General features: G+C 55.1%; 1 protein-coding gene across 2 annotated transcripts; it reads left to right on the top strand.

Moving 5' to 3' along the window:
- Positions 1–2,255: 2,255 nt before the first annotated feature.
- On the top strand, positions 2,256–7,120 carry LOC128814646 (uncharacterized). Of its 2 annotated transcripts, XM_053990692.1 has the most exons (3): positions 2,256–3,026; positions 3,789–3,884; positions 6,379–7,120. In XM_053990692.1, the coding sequence occupies exons 1-3, from the start codon at positions 2,954–2,956 to the stop codon at positions 6,819–6,821; spliced, it is 612 nt and encodes a 203-aa protein (XP_053846667.1). In that variant the 5' UTR covers positions 2,256–2,953; the 3' UTR covers positions 6,822–7,120. The 2 variants fall into 2 exon arrangements, with proteins under 2 accessions (XP_053846667.1, XP_053846668.1); XM_053990693.1 differs by lacking the exons at positions 2,256–3,026; positions 3,789–3,884 and adding an exon at positions 4,634–4,827.
- The last annotated feature ends 15,185 nt before the right edge of the window (positions 7,121–22,305 follow it).

The following is a 22,305-nucleotide window of genomic DNA, read 5'->3' as shown; positions in this document are numbered from 1 at the left end:
TGCAGGTCAGCACGTGGAAGTGGAAATGCAGCGCCCTGGAGCTCTGCTAGAATGTTTGGGAGCACCTGGAGAAGCTCAGCTGTGCAAATGAAATGATTGAAATGAATGAAATTCAGCACTGCTCTTATTCCACACAAAACCTTTGCCCTTCCACTTGTGTGCCAGGAATTCCATTCCAAGCCACGTCCCTGTGTCCTGTCTAGGTGTTGTTCTGCCCAAAAGGCTTTGGAATGCTCCACTGGAATGGAGCTCAGCTCAGATTCCCTCCTCCAGGACTTTGGGACTTAACTGGCTGCAAAACCAGCTGCTCTGGGATATTAATTGGAATTAGGAATGGAACATTTCCAGCTGCACTGGCAGTGACCACAGAGCCTCTGGATGAAGCTGGTGGTCCTGGGAAGCAGGATGCCTGGGAGGAGCCAGGAATTGTCTCAGGAACCACAATTAATGAGAGAAGCCATGGGCACAGGGGATCCTGCTGCCATCTCCTGGAGGCTGCTCCTTCTTCTGGATCATATTGGATCCTGGAGGTCCAGCCCAGCCAGGCTGTCTCCTGCTATCCTGGTTTCTGGCAATCACTGAACACAGAATCCTGCTCAGCTGTGGGGGTTTGGGGAGCTGGAGCATCCCCTGCTTCCCATGGCCAGGTGGAGCAGGATTGCCTTTATCCCAAATCAGGGTGGCCTTGGCGAAAGTCTTCATCCACCTCTGGAAGAGCAGGGTTAGGTGGGATATTGGGAAGCAATTCCTGGCTGGGAGGGAGGTGAGGCCCTGGCACAGGGTACCTAGAGCAACTGGGGCTGCCCCTGGATCCCTGGCAGTGTCCAAGGCCAAGCTGGACACTGGGACTTGGAGCAGCCTGGGACAGTGGAAGGCGTCCAGGGTGATCTTTCTGGGTGATGATTCCAAGATTTCCTGTCTGCCTGGTGGGAAGAGCTGTGGAACTGGAGCATTCGGGGGATTTACTGCTCTCTGTGCCAATGGGATGATCCCGCTCCAACGCTCAGTCATGGAGAGGCAAATCCCTTGGATGGGGTAGGAACTGCAGCTGGATCCAAGGCTCATCTGGGCTGTGTGGCAAATGGAAGTGTCTGTGTGGAAATGTCAGGGAAGAAAACGATGGCAAGCTGAAGCACTAATCCCAGTGTAGGATAAACACTTTGTATTCCTCCCTGTCTGTAAATCCATGAAAATGAGGCAATGTATGGAAAGGCAGGGATAGAAAGGTATAGGAAAAAGGCAGGAGAGTAGGACCAAAGTAAGGAACAGCAGTTCCTGGTGGAAAATGTGGGATATGGTTACAGGCACTGCCCAAAGCTCAGGGATCACCCCAAGAAGGGTTTGGGAGGCACTGGGAGTTTTCCTGATCATTCCTCACCCAGGGAACCCAGCGTGGCGCTCTGGGAGGTGCTTTGGATTCTATTCTCATCCACCACTCTTCCCACATTCCCTGTGCATCATTTCCCTTCTAAGATTTTCTCCTTTGGGTGTTGATTTTTAGGAAGCTCCTGGCTCAGCCTTCCCGTTCCTGAGCCTTCAGAACCAGAGCAGAGCCCCAAAAAACCCATGTCCTCCTCCGAGCCCATCCTGGACCTCAAGGGAGACACGGCAGAAGCACTTCCAGGTGAGAACCAGCACTTCCAGGTAGGGATCGGCACTTCCAGGTGGGAACCAACAATTCCAGGTGAGGATCAGCAATTCCAGGTGGGGATCATCAATTCCAGGTTGGATGCAGCTCAGGCTCACCAGGAGATGCTCCCCTTGGAAGAATTCTTGGCAAAGCTTTGCCATCCACACTACGGATCACTAATCCAAATAAATAGGCAGGTCTTAGAATCATGGAATGATTTATGTGGGAAAAGACCCCTAAGACCGTAGCCCAGCCATTCGCAAGTGTGGCAATACCCGATATCCCCAAATGCCACATCCACAGGGATTTTAAATCCCTCCAGCAATGAGGAGTCCACCCCTGCCCTGGGCAGCTGTGCCAGGCCTGAAAAAACTTTTTGGGGAATAAAGGGTTATCCAAATGGATGGGCTTGGCAAGGAGGGAAAGCTGCTTTTGCTCCACGTGGTCCCAAGCCCTCCACCCCAGCCAGATGTGTGATATAAAGCAGGGTGGCTCCATTGGCTCCCATCAGCCCAGGCCTCTGTGGCGCCACCGGAATTTGACCTCTGGTGTCTGAATCCGTCATAATTCCCACCCCGGCCATAAAGCTGGAGTGGCTGTTCTGGAAAAGCGAGGGGGAGCCACGCAAAGCCCTGCTCTGGGACAGCTGCTGTGCTTCAGTCCCCCTCAGCTGGCCGCACTTCCAGAGGATCCCCACAGCTCCTCCTGCTCATCCCATCCATGTTATCCCAAAGGATTTGGCAAGGAACTGCAGCATCCCAGCTCTGGGAAAAGCAAAACTTCTGACCATGGAGAGAAGGCAACAAGAGTTGGGAGACCTTTGGAGAGGGGATTGGGAGACCCTTGGAGAGGGAATTTGGGAGACCTTTGGAGATGGGATTTGTTGTTCTTTTCTCTGTTTTCCTGGGAATGCCAGAACTGGAGCAGATTAGAGCAGATGTTAAATTAATCAGTGACAGGGAATATCTACTGCTAAATGTGTCTAATTTTTATATATGGATAAAAAATAAGCAGGAAAAAAAAAATGGACTGCACAGATCCACAAGAAACAGCCTAAAACCGACAACAGAGCTCCAAAAAAAAAAAAAAAAAAAAAAAAAGGGAATGTTTTGGAAACAAGAACAGCTGTACGGGGGATGGATTGAATTGCAGGAATCAACTGTGATGAAGGCAGCCAAAATTCCAGCCCCAAACACTGCTCCCCTCACTCATCTCTTGGGCGTGGGCCCTGCCAGCTCCAGGGAGGGCAGGAAATCAGGAGAATCAGGAGGAATTGGAGATGAAAGGCGCCATGGGATGAACGGGAACAGTAATTAGGTGCTGATGGATATCGGCTCAGGGGGTGGAGAGGCCAGGGCTGATTTGGATCCCGGCGAGAGCTGGCCGGGACTTAAAGGTACAAAAACCTTGGACGGGTTTGTTCCAGCTCCAAGGGATTGAAGTCCTGGATAACAAAAGGTGGCTGGAGTTAGATCTCCATCTGTCAGTCCTGACAGACACGCGGATTTAAAGGCTAAAAGGGTTGGAATTGTGCAGCATCCCATGCTCAGGAGTCCTGGTACAGAATCCCAGACTGGCTTGGGTTGGAAGGGATTTTAAAGGTCACCTAATCCCCCCCTGCCATGGGCAGGGACATCATCCACTGTCCCAGGGTGCTCCAGGCCCCGTCCAGCCTGGCCTGGGACACTTCCAGGGATGAGGCAATCCAGCCCTGGATCCCAGGCTGGAAGCATTCCCACATTCCAGCCATTCCTGCAGCCTGTGGACATCCACAAGCACTCGGCAAACACTGATTTAATTTAGATGAAGGATCTCCAGGGCATTTCCTGCAATTACATTATCCCTACATGGACTGAGATCCTGCAGTCGAACATCCTTATAAAACTGGCACACATTCCCAGAGCAGCTGGGGCTGCCCCTGGATCCCTGGAAGTGTCCCAGGCCAGGTTGGATGGGGCTTGGAGCACCCTGGGACAGTGGAAGGTGTCCCTGCCATGGCAGGGGTGGAACGGGATGAGCTTTAAGGTCAGTCCCAACCCAAATCATTCCAGGACTCCAAGATTCCTACAGAAGATGGATTTGTGAGCTCCATTCCCACAGGGTGATGTTTGTGAGCACATCTCCATAATTTATGCAATTCCCAATCTTATTCTCACAGAGAGCCTGGGAGGAACAGGGGAGCAGAGCTTCTGCCCACCATGGGACACTCCAGGGAGTGGACAACCCCTGGAACACACGGAACCGACGCCAGCAGGTACCAGTGTCCAGCTCTTTTCCAGCCCAGGAACCTCCCCTCCAAGGACCCTCAGCCCTTAGAAAAATCCCTGAAATCCCTGACCCCACCGTGCCTCCTCCTGGCAGCACCTATGTGACAGAGGAAAATCTGGATTACTTTCCCAGGGCTCCAAGGTTTTTCAGGAGGTGCCTTTTTGCTGTTTGGATTTTTTTTTTTTTTTCCCAGCTTCTTGTTGAGCTTTTCCATCAGCAGGAATGGATTATAAAAGGAGAATCAAGGGAGAGTCGAGCTGGGTTTTCTGCCATCTGTGTCATGAGTTTGGGGATCCAACAACTCTCTGCACCTGAGCTTGGTGCCCTCTGCCAAGGGATCAGGATTCCCTGGCGATCCAGCTGGCACCACTGGCACTGCCAGGACGTGTGCCAGGGCCTGGGTACCAGAGCACATTGGCCCAGGGAAGCTCCCAGTGCTGTTCCCAGCTGGATTAATCCCATAAAACAGAACAATTCGTGCAGAGTCAAGTCCTGAGATTGACAGGATCCAGTAGCTGGCACAGGAGCAGCTGGTTTGGATTGGGCACTGGGATGTTGAGGATACACCTTGGGGATGCACCCTGGTACCCCCTTCCCACGCTTCCCAAACCCAACATGCTCTTCCAGCTCGTTTGGAAACTTTTATCCATCTTTTTTTTTTTTTTTTTCCCACATCGCCCAAGTTTAAGAGGCTGGAAGGAATTTTAATATCCCTCATTTGGGATCACCCAGGAATGTTCTATTCCCCCCATCCATGACCTTCCAACATCCCTGGGGATGGAAGCAGCATGGGAGAGCAGCAAGTGTAGCGCTGTGAGCCTGGGCCCGAGCTCCCGCCCCTGCCACAGCCTCTGGAATAACAAAGCGCTGTCCCGGAGCCGCGCGGTGGGGACAGTGTATGCTTCCCACAAAACCGCCGCCAAGAGCCGGTAATTGCCCCCAGCAGGATTCCAGCGGCTCCGCGGGGTTGCTCGGAAGTGTCGCTGCTGAATTTAATTGGAGCTCTAAAGCACAAGTGGTACCGGGGAAGGAAAATCTGTGGGAGAAAAGATCAGACAAATCAGCCAGGCTGATCCCTTTTCCCAGAGCAGCAGCTGGGATTGTGGGGTGTCCTTGGACCTTCCGAGGGTCACACCCCCTTAATGCCAGATGGGCTCAAATGGGAGGAAGGACAAACCTGAGGAAGAAAACGGGATGTCCAAAGAACAGGAAAGAGGAGGCCACGGAGCTGCTCCAGGGCTGGAGCCGGGCTGAGAGAGCTGGGGGTGCTCACCTGGAGAGGAGAAGGCTCCAGGGAGAGCTCAGAGCCCCTGCCAGGTCCTGAGGGGCTCCAGGAGAGCTGGAGAGGAACTGGGGACAAGGCATGGAGGGACAGGACACAGGGAATGGCTCCTACTGCCAGAGGGCAGGGATGGATGGGATCTTGGGAATTGGGAATTGTTCCCTGGGAAGGTGGGCAGGCCCTGGCACAGGGTGCCCAGAGCAGCTATGGCTGCCCTTGGATCCCTGGCAGTGTCAAGGCCAGGTTGGACAGGGCTTGGAGCAGCCTGGGACAGTGAAAGGTGTCCCTGCCATAGCAGGGGTGGCACTAGAGGGGCTTTGAGGTCGCCTCCCACCCAAACCATTCCAGGATTCTGAGATTCGGAGCAGGGAAATTGTAGGGATGTGAGTTTGCAGCCTGGCACCAGCCCTGCCAGACCACCCAAAGGACATCAGGGTGGTGGGATAGGAGGAATATTCAGGAGCCATTCCCTGGAAACCTGGATTTGCTCTCAGCCTGGTGACCTGAACAGTGCCTCAGATGGGAATAATGGGATGTAAAATTGAAAACTTTGGAAAATAAATGTTATCCTGAAGCAGCCACAGTCATGGGATGCTCTGGGAGCTGAGATGCTGGAGAAGAACTGAAGGATTTTAATTCATTCCCCAGCTCAGCTGGAGGCTCCTCCTGGGAATTTGGGTGCTTAAATTCCCCAGCCTCAGCTCCACGTTTCCCAAAAGCAGCTCCCAGGTTCACAGATAAGATGATTAAAGCAGCTTTGAGGCTTCATCCCATCACTCAAAGAATTTGGGGTAAAGATTCATTCCTGTAACTTCCCAGGGAGATTTGCCAAAGAAAATCCATCCTTCAAGGGTTCTGCTCGCTGATGGATGACATTCCTGCTTCCCACCTCCAGCAACTGCCAAGCTGGAGCTGCTCAGCAAATGTCAAAATGGGAAAAAAAAATAAGAGGAAGGAAAAGGGGGGAAAAAATCCGACTCTGTCCTTACAGAAGTTTTCAAGGAAAAAGAAGATCCCCCTTGACATTTTCTGCTCCTGTGCAGGGGGCAAAGTGGAGGGTGGGGGATTTTAAATAGGAATAGCTAGTTCCTTGTTTTGTATCTCTGCCACCAGGTGTATTTTAAAAGAATTCTTTTAAAAGAATTCCCAGCAGGTCTCTCATGTCCCTCATGTCCCACTCCTCTGCTTTCCTTCCCAGCCCTCGAGGACGCTGTGGAGCCGAGGCAGAGCCCTGGGACAAGGCAGGAGCCGGCTGACCCCAGGAATGCTGCCCGACCCCCCGGCCCCGAGGAGCCCATCCCCAGCAGGGATGCTCAGCCAGCGGTGAAGGACCCCAGCCCCACCAACTCCCCGCCGTGGCCAGAAGCTCCTGAGGAATGCCCAGCCCGGCCCAGCACCCTGGACTTGTGCAGCTCCCTGAGGAAGCAGCAGTGGGGCACTGACTGGGCAGCGGTCAAGGAGAACGGAGTGGAGGCCACGCCGGCAACCGGCACGGCCACGGCCAGCAGCGAGGAGCGCTGGGCCCTGCAGTCGGAGCTGGGCAAGTGCATCGAGGAATTCCGCAGGATCCGGATCCCGGCCACCTTTCCCAACAAAAAGCGGCAGTGGCAGAGCGAGCTGCTGAGGAAGTACCAGCTCTGAGAGCAGATCCCAGCTCCCACTCCAGGGAAGGAGCTCTCCAGGCTGGTGGGGGCTGTTCCAGCAGTGGCATGGGTTGTCCATGCTCCCCAAACGAGGAGCAGAGGTGGCTCGTGAAGCCCACGCAGATGTTGGAAGGTTCACAAGTCTGTCCCCACCACGGTCATGGAGGGGATGTTCCACATCCTCAGTGGCACAGGCACAGCTGGAGCAGGTAGGACAAGAAAGGATGTCCAGGGTGTTGTTCAGGACCAGCAGAAATCCCCACATTTCTGAATTTCCCTGGCATTTCAAACAATAAAATCGAGTTGGTGTCCAAAATGAGCTCCAATCTCCTCATGGCTTCAGGGCAGATGTGGGAATTTGGCTCTTCAGAACCCTACAAGTGGCTGGGAGATGGAGTTCCCTGAGTTGCTTGGGCTTTGGGGCTGTGGAGGGGGGAGACCAGATCCACATTTTCATTCCTTTTATATGGAGCCAGGTCGGTAAACTGTTCAGGGAAGTGTTCAGGGAAGTGTTTGGTGAAATGTTTGGGGAAGCTTTTAAGGAAATGTTTAGGGAAGTGTTCAGGGAAGTGCTCACAGGGACATGGAGAGCACTACAGTGGGAGATGACCCTGAGCAGAGCTGGCAGCCAGGAAAAGGCTCTAATCCCACATCATTCCCTGCACAGGATCCCAGATTCCCGGGAGACAGGCAGAGCTCAGGGAGCAGGGGAGGGGCTGAGCCAGAGCTGCAGTTGGAGCTGGAATCTGTCCACGGCTCTCTGGAGGCTCCTCAGCAGAACGAGCTGCAGAGACACTGCCCGTGCCAAAAGGAGCTGGCAAACATTCCCAGCTGGATCTGGCACCTGCAGGCAGCCCTGTTCTGCTCAGGATTTGGGAATTACAGCTTCTCCCACCCAAGGACATGCTCCAGGCTCTCCCTGCCTGCATCACCTCCAGCTGCAAGGGGCTGCTCTGCAGGAGCAAGCTGGATTTTGGGATGGAGAAGGAGGATGTTCCTGGCAGAAGGCTTTGGAATTCCTTCTGATTCCTTCCTGGATGCTGCCCATGGTGCCTGAGGGTGACAAACGCTGAACTCAAAAGCATTTTACCATCTGAGAGCTGCACACCCTCAAAAATTCAACAAAAATTAAAATTAAAATAACAACTCCTTAACTGGGCACCAGCCAACACAACTGGCACTTGGAGAGGAGTTGTGGAATAGTTTGGAATCTTTCTTGGATGATCCTCTGCTCTCCAGGAGCAGCAGGATCCCCTAAGGCTGCCCCTCCTCAGGGCCCTGTGCCGGTTCAGACCCTGCAGGTGCTGCCAGAGGTACCTGGAATGGTCACACCCCCCACATCCAGGGCTCATTCCACAGGCAGGAGCAGCTGGGAAGTGACTCCTTCCTGTTTATCTTCAATATTTGCCCTGCTTCGCTCAGAACAGGGCTCGGCTCCCTCTGATTTGGGCAATTTATTGTCATTTATCTTCACATCCCAGGAAACTCCTCTTTTCCCAGTGTTCTCTTCCAAAGCCAAGAGAACACAGAGCCCCATTTGATCCCAGGCTTTGATCCTGGACATCAGGGAGAGGAATCCCGAGTTTAGCCTGGCTGCCCCTGAGCACAGCCCTGGGCAGGGGATTGGGAACCGGGAATTCCTGCTCCGGGTGATGCTGGACACACCGGCTGTCCTTTCCTCCTTCCCCGAGATTGCCTCTTGTTTCCCACTGCTGAAGGTTTGGGAGCAGCTCCTGACAGGTCCGTGCAGAGCTTCCTACCATGAATTTAGTCCTGGGAAGGGGCAGGAATTGGAGATCCCCAGGACACAGCTCCTTCCCAGGGGAATGAACCCCTCAGCTTCCCCCTGGATTGATTTCCCACAAATACCTCAGCTTTCCTGGAGCAGCAGGAAGCCATTAATTACCCAGTGACAGTGTTCCCTTAATTGAATGTCATTACTCCTTAATTAATTAAACACCAATTAATTACCTGGAACATTGCATGGTACAGAGCAAATGCCATCAGCTGCTGCAGACAGAATAATTTAAACATGGCCCAAATAACAATGAGCAGGAATTGTCCAGCAAAGGAAACAAGAAGGATTTTATTTCCTTTGGGATTTGTGAGGGGAGAAAACCCTTCCAACCAAATCCCTGCAGGAAAGCTGGAGGGGCTTTGCTCTCCAAGCATAGCCTCAGCTGCTTCCCTCTGGCATCACCTGTGGATTCCAAGTTAAGATGTCCCAGCAGCTCAGAGCTGCTTTCACAGAATTCCACAAAGGAATTGGGATATTCCATGGGGAAAGAACCGGTTGCCTCACTTGGCTGTGAAGTATTTGGTGGAATTTTCATGCAGGAAAATGGAAAATTTTTTGTTTCTTCCTGATCTGAACGAATTTCAGGAGCAGATTTGAGCAGATTCCCAGTCTGCTGGTTTAGGAGAAATCCCTCCAAACCGCCACGGGTGGATCCTCTGCTCCCTTTAGGAGCTCTGCTTTCCCAGCTGGAATAAAACCCAATTTTTCCTTCTTCTTGGGGCATTCTGGGACAAAACCTCCCTGCTGGCAGCACATTTGCAGCCTCTCCGCTCATGGCAGCACGGGGACAAAGCCTGAGAGAGGGGACAGAACATCCCTGGAGTCTCGCAGCTCTTGGCCACAGCTGTTCCAAGGACCCCGGGAAGCGGGATGCTCCCGCCCAGCCCGGCAGGAGTTAAATCCTTCGGGATGCTCTGCCAACCAAGCGCGATAATAGCCGTGCTCAGAGAGCCCTAATGGCCGGGAGCGGGGATTGGAAATGGATTAGGTTTTATTTTAAACTGTCAGGAAAGGCTGGATAAGCTCCAGGGAGGGGAGACACTGCCACATGGAGTAGGAAAAGGAATTCTGATCTTCCCGAAAGATCCTCCTGGATAAATATTTGTTTCCAACAGCTCCATCAGAGCCAAATGCCTGCCTCTTATCTCTTATCTCTGTTTTAGGGCTGCCTGTGGATTCCCGTCCCTTCTCCAGGCTCCAGCAAGCTCTAGCTGCTAGCAGGAAAATCCATCCCTCGAAAGGAAAAGTTGGGGCTGGGGCTCAGGGAGAGCAATTTCGGGTTCACAGTGCTGTGTCCCACTCAGACTCTTCCTTGAGGATGTTTCTCCCTGGCTCCTGGAATCAGCCCAAGGCAGCAGGCTGGGAGGGGGATGGAGGTGAGAGAGGAAAAATTGGGTTTGTTTGGGTCCTTCTCTGCTCTGGAGCCAGGCTGGGAGAGCTGGGGGTGCTCACCTGGAGAGGAGAAGGCTCCAGGGAGAGCTCAGAGCCCCTGCCAGGGCCTGAGGGACTCCAGGAGAGCTGGAGAGGGGCTTGGAGCAACCTGGGACAGTGGGAGGTGTCCCTGCCATGGCAGGGGTGGCCCTGGGTGAGCTTTGAGGTCCCTCCCAACCAAAACCATTCCAGGCTCCCTCTCCACGGTGCCACCTGAGCCACAGTCACAGCAGGGATGGTTTAGGAGGGAATCACTGGAATGTTCCAGCACCTGGGAACTGTTTTTTCTCATGTCCCAACAGAGAATGGGATCAGACTCATTCCTGGGGCAGCCAGGTGGAGAAAAGGATCCCTGCTCTGCTTTAACACATCCGGGGATTTCATTGATCCCAAGGTCCTCCCAGAGGGAATCTGCAGCCTGAGCTACAGCAAACAAAGCCATTTTAACTCTTCTGCAATTAGTTTGATTTATGTCTCTTTTCCAATTGCTGCAAGATGGAGATCAGGGCCAATGGATTTTCTGGGAACTCTAAATCAGGGCAGAACTTTGTGTTAAAGGGAAAAGTCTGGATGTGATGCAGATGGGCAGGAAAAGGCTCTGAAGAGGTGAAGAAGAACCCAGTGAGCCCAAACTGGGCCATGGAAATGGACAGGGAACAGAAATTTCCCAAATATTCCCAAGTTTTCAGCAGCACCTGCAGACAGGAGGGGAAGCCCAGCAAGAGCAGGGTTCCTGTGGCTCCGGGCAGCTCTGGGAATGATGGATGGAGCTCATCAGGAGAGAGGGATTTGTTATCTGCATGGAAGGGACTGAATCACTTCATTCCTGCTTTATTATCACCCAGAAAATCCACTGGGACTTTGCCTACATAAGGAAAACTTATTATGGCTTATAATGAACCCCCATCAGCTCCCTGTTAAAATCTGCAGGGAAATGAAACTGTTTTGGTAGCTTTTCCAAGGTTTTTTATTAGTGCTAAACAGCCCTGTTTTCCTGGGATTTGCCTCACCAGGCCAAGGCCAAAGCTTCCCTCTGCTTTTCCAGAGGGTTTCCTGCTCTTCCCTTATTCCTGCTCCTTGCTGTCCCCATTTCTCTCTGGGAAAGGCCTCACTGGGACACCAGCCTTGGAGCCCCATCCCAAAGTTTCCCATGGCTGCTCCTCAGGAGTTTCTTTGCTGGAAAAATCCTTGCAGAGGAAAGAGCCATTGAGGAGGGACAGAGACCCCGGATCCTGGTTAGACCTGATTGTTTTCCTGCTTAATGCTGTGTAATTCTGCAGCAATTCCACATCTGCTGCAGGAAAAAAGCAGGAAAATCAGGATGAAGAGGCGCAGAGGGATCCGGCTGCCATTAAAATGCAGGAACAGCCCCACTGCAGAGTAATTAAATAACGCTTGCTTAGAAGATGAGGAAGCATTTCTGGAGCAGCCATGGAAAACTTGCCAGGAAGTTTTCAGCACCAGAAATCAGCTCAGGGGGAAGCTCCCGAGGTAGAAACTCATCCCATGATGCAAAGAAATCAAAATCCAGGCAAAAGTGATAAAGAACTCTGTTTGGCAGGAAAACTGGGACCAGGAGTCTGGAGCAGCTCCCAAAAAAATCCCATCAAGCTCTGGATTATCCCTGAAACCACGGGACTCAAAGATGAAGAAAAGATGGAATTTCAGTCTCCTGGGAAATGAAAATAATTTTGTTGGGTTTGGTTTTGGGTTTTTTGGTTTTTTTGGGTTTGGTTGTTTTTTTTTTTGTTTTGTTTTTTTTGTTTTGTTTTGTTTTGTTTTGTTTTTAAGATAAAATAGGAAATCTCTGAACATTTTGCAAAACCAACACTGCAGGAAAAATGTAGGAACAGGGAATGTCTGAGCTTGGGTCCTGAATGAGAAGCCCTGAGTGTGCCAGGGAAGGATCCAGAGCCAAGATCCTTTGGCTTTCCAGCGGGAAGCTGCCCTGGCAAGGGCACAGAGCAGATGGTGGGAGCAGGAACAAGAGAGGACCCCCACAGAGAATCCTCTGGGCAGGAGGGAAAAGGCACAGAGGGGATTTTCAGGAGAAAAAAAGGTTGGGGTTTATTTCAGGAGTGACACAGACTGAGACAAAACTGATTGGGATGGGGACAAAGCTGATATTCCAGAGATTGGGATGAACCTGGCAGATGGAATCACAGACTCCCAGCCCCAGGGGAGCACAGCTGGGATGCCTGGAGAGGATGGATTTGGGATTGGGGTGTCTGGAGATGTGGGGCAGCAATGGGGCCATGTGGGCCATGCCACCATTCAGGGTAGTGGGACAGAGCACAAGAATTTGGGGTGAAAGAGCCAAAAGTGTCACCACCAAAAGGTCTCTGGGAAGGGAAAGTCACGGCGTGGGAAGGACACAAGGAATTGCCAGAACGTTGAGCCCAGCTGGGAACTTTATCAGGAGAGATAAAATTCCTCTGTTAAATCCGTTATCAGCTCCTTAGGTGCCCTTCAGAACATTCATCATCCATGGAAAGCATTTCCTGCAAATATTGCAGAGCTCTGCAGTGCCTTGGGAGCTGCCCTGGTTTGTCACGCTGGGGACACTGGAAGGATCTGCAGGGGGCACTGGGAACATTTGGGCTCCAAAAGATGGGATCAATCTCCCCATGGGAAGAGGTGGGATATGATGGGGTCATGGAAAGGTTTGAGAGGCGCTTTAGAGCTCATCCCATCCCACCCCTGCCACGGCAGGGACACCTCCCACAGTCCCAGGCTACTCCAAACCTCAGTGTCCAACCTGGCCTTGGGCACTGCCAGGGATCCAGGGGCAGCCACAGCTGCTCTGGGCACCCTGTGCCAGGGCCTCAAACCCTCCCAGGGAACAATTCCTAATTCCCAATCTCCCATCCATCCCTGCCCTCTGGCAGTGGGAGCCATTCCCTGTGTCCTATCCCTCCATCCCCTGTGCCCAGTCCTTCTCCAGCTCTCCTGGAGCCCCTCAGGCCCTGCAAGGGGCTCTGAGGTGTCATGTGGAGACAGGACCAGAATGCTGGGATTGTTCAGCCTGGAGAAGAGAAGGATCCATGGACCTCCCTCTGCCGCTGTGTCCCAGGAAAAACCCACAACAGCCAGGGAAAAACCTCCCATGGCTGCTGCTCTGCATCCTGCTTCCTAAGGAGTGCTTGAGCAGGGGAGAGGCTTTTCCTGGGTCATTTCTTCCGTTGCTTTAGTCCAGGTGCTCCTGAAGGTACAAACAGGAGCAGAGTGCTCCTCCCACCCAACAGGGACGGGAGCTGATCCCACAGACAGGACAAAACCACCCTGAGCTCTTTGGCTGCTGCTTCCCAAACCTGTGCTCATATGGGAACCCTCCCCCTGTTCCAGAGGCTCGGGAAGAAAGTCCAGGACCTTTCCTGGCACTCCTGAGAGCTCCAGCAGGATCAGCTCCTGCCTGGGAGCACAGCGTGCCCTGTGCCAGGGATGTGTGAAATTCAATGCAATTAAACAGCTTTTCCTGGGAAAATCCATCCCTGGGGAGAAGCAGGGACTGCTGCCAGTGACAGCAGGGTCTGGGGCTGGAGGGGAGGGGAGGGGAGGGGAGGGGAGCAGGGTGATGGAAATCCCTGGACTTGAACTCCTTTGTTCCCTAACACTTGGCACAGCCCCCAGAAAGAAATTTTCCTGTTCCATCATCCCAAAGAAGGTCAGGAATCGCTCCCAGCCCTGGGATAATGCATTCCCTGAGCAGGCAGAGGCCATCTATCAAGGCAGGAGCCGTTATCCGGGCGTTTGCTCTCCTTGGGAAGCTCATGTCCACCCAGAACTGTACCTGGTGTAATATTTTCCCAGGAGGGATGGCTCAACGCTTTGGCTCCAGGGAACAGGTGGGATCAGGGACATTCTGCTATTCTCCATCCCCTTCCAGACTGGGATTTGTCTCCATTTTCGCAGACAAAGCTCCCTGCGCATCCTGGGAGTGAGCATGGAATGAGCTCGGCTGTTCCTGCAGGGTGGAGACGAAATTTTTGGGAGGCGTGGCCTCCTGCACATCCCAAATTCCAGGATGAAACACCCACAGCTGGGCAGCAAAGAGGCTCCTCGTGTTCCTGGCTGCCTCCAGGCGGGAGCCATCCCAGGATGATGTGTTCCCTGCTGCCTCAGGGCAGGAGCAGACACTGATTTTCCATGCAGGAACGCTCCTCTGGTGGCACTGAAAGATTGATGGGATGGATTCAATCATTTGCTCCGTTGGACACTGTGGGATCCACGTTCAAATCCATCCTGGAGCCACTCTGTCCTCACACTCTGGGGCTCCAGCAGCCCCCAGCCCATCCATAAAACAGCAGCTCATCCAAAATGCATCTGCAGCTGGGATCTGGCTGACAGAGTTTCGTTTTACCCTTCCAAATGTTCTCCTGTCTGCTGCTCCTCTTTCCCTGGGCAGGGACTGTGCTCCAAGGAATGCACTGAGAGTCCTAAAATTATGGATCTGTGTGTGGGGAATGCTCACTGTGCCCAGACATCCCACAAAGCAGTAAAACCTCCCTGTCCCTGTCCCAAAAATCCAATTTCTGCCGTGGAAACATTGGTAGACTTTTTCCCTCTGCCTGGTTCTGAGGATCTTTTTGGAGGACGGAAAACTGGGGTGGATTTGTTGAAGGCTGAGGCTGAGCTTCTGTAGGAAATGGCTCGGTCTGCCCTGTCCCTTCAGCCTGGGACACCCACAGTCCTTGGTAATCCCAGAATCCCAGAATGGTGCGGACTGGGAGAGCTCTTAAAGCCCATCCATTCCATGGGCGGGTACCTTTCACTTCCAGCCCCCACAGACATGGATGGCTCCTGCCTGAGAGGGAATCTGGGCAGGGTTGCTTTAAACCAGAGGAAAAACTCTGGGATTTATCAGTCCATAAACACCTGGCACATCCCTGTCCCCTAAAAATGGGAAGCTCTAATCACAGCCCGCCACCCAACAGGGATTTTTGTGGATTTAATAACTCCAGGAAATACCAATTAACCCCAGGCTGTGTCCGTATCTCCCCTGTATTTCTGACAGCTTTGGGCACATTGCAAGCCTTTCCCTCAGCAAATATTGTCTAATTTTTCCTGGTATCACACAGTCAATATTCCTCTAATTCATCATCGTATCTCCCACACCCTGCTCAAACCAGCGCTGCTTGGGAATTCCCAGCTCCCCTCGGGAGCCATCCGTGCCCAGGGCGAGCAGGGCTGCGGGCACAGCGCAGGGCACTTCCCAAAGGAGCACGGCAGCTTTGGGACGAGCAGCAGCAGCAGCAGGGCCGGGAGGGGCCGGGACGCTCCGGGGGCAGAGCGGGGCTGGAGCCGCAGCGTTCCCGGCAGAGCCGCGGGAGGGACCCGCAGGCCCTGATTTATGGGGGTGCCGCCTCCTCCGGGCGGGTTTCCTCTCTGCCCACGGCAGCAGAGCCTGGAGGCGCTGCCAGGGCTGCCACCGCCTTGAGATGGCGCTGGCACCGCTCCCAGCACCTTGGGATGGCACTGTCCCCATTGCACTGCCTTGGGATGGCACTGCCACTCTTCCCACCTCCTTGGGATGGCACTGTCATCATCACATCGGCTTGGGATAGCACTGCCACTATTCCCACCAGCTTGGGCTGGCACTGTCACCACTCCTACCCACTTGGGATGGCACTGTCACCCTTCCCGCCCCTCGGGAGGGCAGTGTCACCACTCCCACCCCTTGGGAGGGCAGTGTCACCTCTCCCACCCCTTGTAGACCACTGTCACCTCTCCCACTGGCTCCATCCTCATCATCCCCCGGCTGCCTCCTCCCTGCTCCCCGGCCCCATCCCATGTCCCGGACACAGGGACAGGGCTCCGGGATGGCAGAGTCACCCCAGCCCTGTCCCCTCCCGGCCTCTGGAATGCTGCAGGTGCGGCCGTGCCCATCCCCCCGCGACGATGAGCCCTGACTGCTGCTCGTATCCAATCATTTGTTAATTAACCCCCAAGCAGCACCCCGAGCCGCACGAACAGCCTCCCGCAGCTCCGTTCCGGACCCAAACCCCGCTCGGATCGGCCTGGAACGCTCTGGTTACACAGAAACCTTCTCTCGGTGAGGCTGACTGCTGCCTCCTCCCGGGCAGTTAATTAGTGCTGGTTAATTTGGCTCCTCGGGGCTGTTTCTGGCGGGATGTCGGCAGGGCTGGGCGCACGCTGCCCGCCCGGGGTGAGGGATGCCCCGCGGAGCTGCAGTGCGGACGAGCACGGACACGGGGGCTGCAGAGCGCTCTGCTCCCTCTCCCCTCCAGCCACCACGGACGGGATCTTTCCCCGTTTTTTTTTCCCGCATTTTATGCGCAGTCTGCAGGATCTGGGTGATAAATCCCCGGGAAGTGACAGCGGCTGGGACTCGGTGTCAGGAGGGGGAAGGTTCCAGCTGCTCTGGGGAGCTGCACCAGTGCTGGGGCGGTGCCAGGAGCCTCTGAGGCTGGATCCTGGAATGGTTTGGGTGGGAAGGGAAGGAAAGCTCATCCCGTCCTACCCCTGCTATGGCAGGGACACCTCCCACTGTCCCAGGCTGCTCCAAGCCCCAGTGTCCAGCCTGGCCTTGGCACTGCCAGGGATCCAGGGGCAGCCACAGCTGCTCTGGGCACCCTGTGCCAGGGCCTGCCCACCCTCCCAGGGAACAATTCCTAATTCCCAAGATCCCATCCATCCCTGCCCTCTGGCAGTGGGAGCCATTCCCTGTGTCCTGTCCCTCCATGCCCTGTCCCCAGTCCCTCTCCAGCTCTCCTGGAGCCCCTCAGACCCTGGCAGGGGCTCTGAGCTCTCCCTGGAGAGCACCCCCAGCTCTCCCAGCTGGGCTCCAGAGAGGCTCCAGCCCTGGAGCAGCTCCATGGCCTCCCCTGGATTTATTCCAGCAGCTCCATGGAATTTTTGTTTTTGTTTGGGTTGGAAGGGATCTTAAAGCCCATCCAGTCCCACCCCCTGTCATGAGCAGATAGTCCTTCCACTGTCCCAGGCTGGCAGATACTCTTTCCCTGTCCAAGCTGGCCTTGGACACTCCCAAGGGTGTGGATATCTCTCCCTCTCCTTCTCCACCTGGACCAGAGCTCGAGGGAACAGGGCTCCCACCCAGCACCCAGGGATGTCTGGGATCAGCAGGACAAGAGGAAGGAGAGGGTGGCTCTGAGCCCACAGCTCCTGTTCCCGGGCTGGGGCCGGGAGTGATGGATGGCTTGGAGAGGGAGAAGCCGGAGGAGCAGGAAGGATGGAGCTGATTTCCATCCCCCTGTGGAGCTGGCAGGAGCTGGGATGTTGGGGGTGGAGGGTGATTTATTGATTGATTGATGTGTTTATTTATTTATTTATTTATTTCTCACTCTTTCCCTCTGCACAAATCCAAAAATAAATCAAAACCAAGCCAAGAGTGGGATTAGGTCAAGGCTGGAGGAGCAGCAGGAGCCAGGGAAAGTAGAAACCCTCCTATGGGGGGGGGGGGGGCACAGGCAAAATTGGGATGGAAACCCTCCTGTGGGGCTGGCACAGGAAGGTTGGGATGGACACCCTCCTGTGGGGCTGGCACAGGATGGTTGGGATGCCATCCCTCCTGTCGGGGCTGACATTTTACTGCCCGGGATGCAAAGGTCACCACAGCTGCTGCTGCTGCTCCATGTGCCTGCCCTGCTCCCCCTCCTGCTGGGATGAAGGTTTGGGAAGGCTTTGATCTCTAACCCTGCAGCCTCCAGTGTCTCCTCTTCCCAATGCCAGCCTCTCCAGGGAAAAGCTGGAGCTGCTCAGTGTTTCTAAGGGACCTTATAAAACCATGGAGTTATTTAAGCTGGGAAAAGCCTCTGGGATCATCAAGCCCAGCCTCTCCTCCAGCACTGCCAAGGCCACCATGTCCCCAGGTGCCACATCCATGCTGATTGAGTTCCCAGGATCCTGCCAATTCTGTCCCTACACTGTCATAAAAACTTCCTGGGCAGGGGAGGCTGGGAATTCCAGTCCTACACCCCAAAAACCCCAACCCCAAAACACCTTGGGAGGCCCCAGAGGGTTTGCAGGCAGCAGAGGAAATACCAGGAATAGGCAGCCTCTACTCCAGCTGCTAGAGCTGCCTCTGGGGGCAGCAAAGGAGAGGCACCGGGATGGGTGCTGCATCTGGAATCTGGGAATGGATCTCCAGAGTGGAGGATATTTTAGGCTGGTGCTGGTGGAAGATTTTCTGGCAGTCAGGAGGAGCTTGGAGCAGTCCCAGCCCCTTCCCAGGAATGCTGAGAGCTCCTCCAGGCTCGGAGCTGGAGCTCTGCCCCTCTCTGGTTGTGCTAATTAATATCACCAAGGAGGGAGGTGATTAATGGGGCTAATAGGATTCTGTCAGGTTTGTTTGTTGCTGTGGCTTCCGGAGCCTGACAAATCCAATAAAAATTCCCAAATAAAAACCAGATTGCTGTAATATTTCAGTGTTAGTGAAAACCAGCAGGGGAGAGTTCCTGCCACTGGGAATTTGTTGGAGCTCATCCCCTGCACTCCAGGGATTGGGGTTTTTTTATCCATCCAAGATTCCGTGGGTGGGAGCAGAGTTAGTGTCCCTGGGGTGGGAAGGACAAGCGGCACCTGTGAACCTGTCTCCAAAATTTACTTCTTCCTTAAAAAGTGGGAAGGTCAGAGATTGATTTGGGATGGGAGGGATTAAGGATTATCCCGTTCCACACCCCTGCTCTGAATTTAGGACTGTGGGATGGTGGTGCTGGCACAGGGGCAGTGACAACCCCACCTCCCCTCCCCGGAGCTCCTGTCCAAGGAAAATCGAAAATCAGGCTCCATTCCTCTCCCAGAAAACGTGTGAAAGGTCTGGAGAGCTCCACCAGCTCAGAAAGGATTATCCAGAGGGTCAGTGGCCAATTAATGCACTGCAGCCGAGGGCGGTGCTGTTTTCAGCGGGGACAGCCCCCGAGGAGAAGTGCCATGGAATGGTGCTTCCCAAGGAACCCTGTCCCTGCTCCTGATGGACTGGGGCAATCACAGCACGGCCAGCCCAGGGGAAGGCTCCTCCCAGCGCTGAGCGAGGACACAAATCCTTCTTGCCCAAAAATGCCGGAGCCACGAGCACCGGGAAGAGCCACAGCGGCCACTCGCGGTCCTGGCACGGCAATGCGGGGATATTGGGCGCTGCGGGGGAAACAGCGACATTTCCCGGGGCTCTGGGGTACATAAACACCTGATAAGGAGTGGAAGAGGCCATAAATTCAGCTGAGCCAGGCCGGGTAAAGCTCAGCCTGAGCAGGTCGAGGCTCCGGCCGAGCGCGGGGCTCTGTTGCCCCAAGCGCTGCGCGGAAGAATGGCGCCGGTAGCTGGAGCTGGGAGGGACGGGATGGAGCTGGGGGACACGCAGGATGGAGCTGGGGGACACGCGGGATGGAGCCAGAGGAGCTCCAGGACAGCAAAGGATCGGGGTGGAGGTCTGGGTCACCCCCTGCGCTGGGTGGAGGTGTGGGAAGGAGGAAGAGTTCCCCTGCGGATGCTTCGGCTCCTCCTGAGCTGTCGGAGAGTCACGGAATCGTTTGTAGGAGAAAATAGTTTGTAGAATCCCAGATTTTTGGGGGTTGGAAGCGACCTCAAAAAGGCCATGGGCTAAAGGACACCTCCCACTAGACCGGGTTGCTCAGAGCCTCTGTCCTGGGTGAAGGAGGTGACATCCCCCAGGAACAAGCCAGGCTCCCAGAGCTCACGGTCCTGGAGCAGGGATGGTCCTGGAGTGGGGGGATGGTCCCGGATCGGGATGGTCCCGGAGTGAGGATGTCCCTGGACCGGGATGTCCCTGGAGTGGGGATGTCCCTGGAGCGGTGATAATCCCGGAGCGGAATGTCCCCGGAGCGGGATGTCCCTGCATTCCCCGTGTCCCCAGCCGCACCCCGCGCTCCGGGCGGGCAGGACGATCCCCGGGGGCTGCGGGGCCCGGAGCAGCGGGAGGGACCGGCACGGATCGGTGGCGCCGCTGGAAAAATCCCATTCACCCCCCGTGCCATGGGTCACGAGGTCCCGACCGAACTGGAGCCCACTGGGAGGCGATGGGAACTTCCACGGACACCCCTGAGGATGCTCGGGCAGGGCTGAAGCGCCCCACAGCCCAGGGAGCAGGAAGGATGTTCCCTGAGGGAATTCAGCCTTTCTCACAGAAACCCTTGGCTCTCCTCACCCTTCCCACTCATGGTGTGTTCAGAAGGTGACCAGGGTGACACGAGTGGTTGGATTGTCCCCTGCTGGGACCCTCGGCGACCATCCAGGTCTCCACAAGCCCCTCCAGGTGGTTGTAGGAAAGGCAACACCCCCCACCCCCGTGTCCTGTGCCTTCTGATCCTCTCCAGCTCGGGATTTGTCCTCATCTTTGTGGGGCTTGGGACAATTCTCCATCTGGCTTAAAGCCCTCACGCTCTCCCTGCTGCCAGAAAGGGAATTTTTCATCGAAATTTTACCCAGTTTGCTTGTGTCCATCCCCGTGTCTCTCCAACCCACCCACCGTGGGCTTGGGGCAGAGCAGACACACCCCAGTGTCCCCCCCCCGCAGCAGTTTGGGGTCCCCATTGTCTCCAAACGGGCCATGGGGACACCCCCCACCCTCGTGGGTGGGGGTGCTCAGGAAGACAGGGATGGATAAATCCCAGGGGTCCCGCGATGCCTGAGCTGGGGGCACTGGTATGGGAATGCGGCAAGGAGGGAGTTCCCTGCTCCACCCGCAGTCCTGGAGCGCCGGGATGAGCCAAAAAGGGATTTGGCACGGGAGAGAACCAGTTTTCCCGCCGCGGGGCCCCTCTGCTCGCACAGGCCAGGTAACGCTGGGTCTCCTTGGTGATGGATTAGGGGATTAGAGGGCTCAGGTGAGCCCTCCGCACGCGATCCGGGGACTCTTGGGCACGGCTCCGGGAACGGCTCCGGGCACAGCTCCTGCCTGACCTGCTCTGGAAGGCTCCGAGTCCAGGAGCGACCAGGCACCACTGGGAGGGGGAAGGGTTTGTCCCAGCGCTGGGGGAATATTTGGGGTCAGAACCTGGTGCTGAAAACTTCGGGGATGTCCCTGCCCTTCCCCACCTCCAGGGAGAGGAAAGAAATTCTGGGAGTGGGAAAAATTGAGTTTTACTCTGGGACAGTGACTTGTCTGGAGGAGGGCTGGATTTGGGATCCCTGTGCTTTGGGGTTGTTCAGCTCTGGAGCTGCAGGTGCGTGAGGCCCCTCCAGGATCCAGGGAAGGGTCTGGGTGTGGATGTTCCCTGTCCTGGCTCCCACTGCTGCCTCTGTACGGGGATGGAGCAGGGAACAGGACAGGGATGCAACAGGTTTGGAGATACAGAGTGGAAAAATCATCGGGAAAAGGAGAATTTCTCCCAAAGGTGGCAAAACAAACAAATAAACAAACAAACAAAACAAAACAAAACAAACCAGGGAAAGCTTGAACAGACCACTGGCAGGAGACAAAGCCCTCCACGGGCTGGGGTGCCGAAAATCCCCCTGAGAGGGGGAGCCTGCCCTTGGGATGGGAATGCCGAGTGTCCCCAAGGAATGGGAACGCTGACTGTCCCCAGGGAATGGGAATTCCGGGTGTCCCCAAGGAATGGGAATGCCGAGTGTCCCGATGGGCTGGGAATGCCGAGTGTCCCCAAGGAATGGGAATGCTGACTGTCCCCAGGGAATGGGAATGCCGGGTGTCCCCAAGGAACGAGAATGCTGCGTGTCCCGGCGGCCGGAGCTCTCCCAGCCCAGCTCCCGGCCGCGCTGTTTGCCGTGTGTTATTTGAGCATTCATCTTGTTCAAGCACCACTTCAGCGCCGCAGGACGAGCCCTATCTCGCAGAAAAGAACCGAGAGCTTTCCTCCCCCCTTGTCCCTCACTTTCCCCCGGGCCTGGATTATCCCAAATAAACACTCACTTTGGTAATCGTTAACTTTAATGGCTGGGCTGCAGCGGGAGACTCGAGGGGTTGATAGTCCTCGGGATGCGGGAGATAAGGGCAGGGTTTGAAGGGCAGCGCTCGTGGCCGCTGTCACGGGAACATTCTGTGCCGCCTTCCCCAAAATTCACCCCTCTGGATCTCTCCCCGGTGTTTTCCCGAGTGTTGGGAGCCGGGATTTGTCCCCGCAGGTCGCAGCCCGGGGGTGGCTTTGCCGCAGCCACCAGCAGCCACACGTGTGTCCCGATGCCACAATCCTCTGCTGAGTTCCGGGGACACCCGCAAAACCCGCCCGGCCGCTCCTTCTCGCTGTAATTGTGTTTTCCCGAGTCAATGGATAACTTTACAGCCCGGGCACATCAAACA

Source organism: Vidua macroura, chromosome 14 (assembly GCF_024509145.1).
Source record: "Vidua macroura isolate BioBank_ID:100142 chromosome 14, ASM2450914v1, whole genome shotgun sequence".
Lineage (NCBI taxonomy): Eukaryota > Metazoa > Chordata > Aves > Passeriformes > Viduidae > Vidua > Vidua macroura.
Note: the sequence above shows the minus strand (reverse complement) of the source record. Positions and strands in the feature narration are given on the sequence as shown.

Coding starts and splice junctions, on each gene's coding strand:
- LOC128814646 (XM_053990692.1), top strand. CDS start 2,954: ATGGATATCGGCTCAGGGGGTGGAGAGGCCAGGGCTGATTTGGATCCC. Junction 3,027..3,788: donor GAGCTGGCCGGGACTTAAAG/GTACAAAAACCT, acceptor TTATTCTCACAG/AGAGCCTGGGAGGAACAGGG. Junction 3,885..6,378: donor CACGGAACCGACGCCAGCAG/GTACCAGTGTCC, acceptor TTTCCTTCCCAG/CCCTCGAGGACGCTGTGGAG.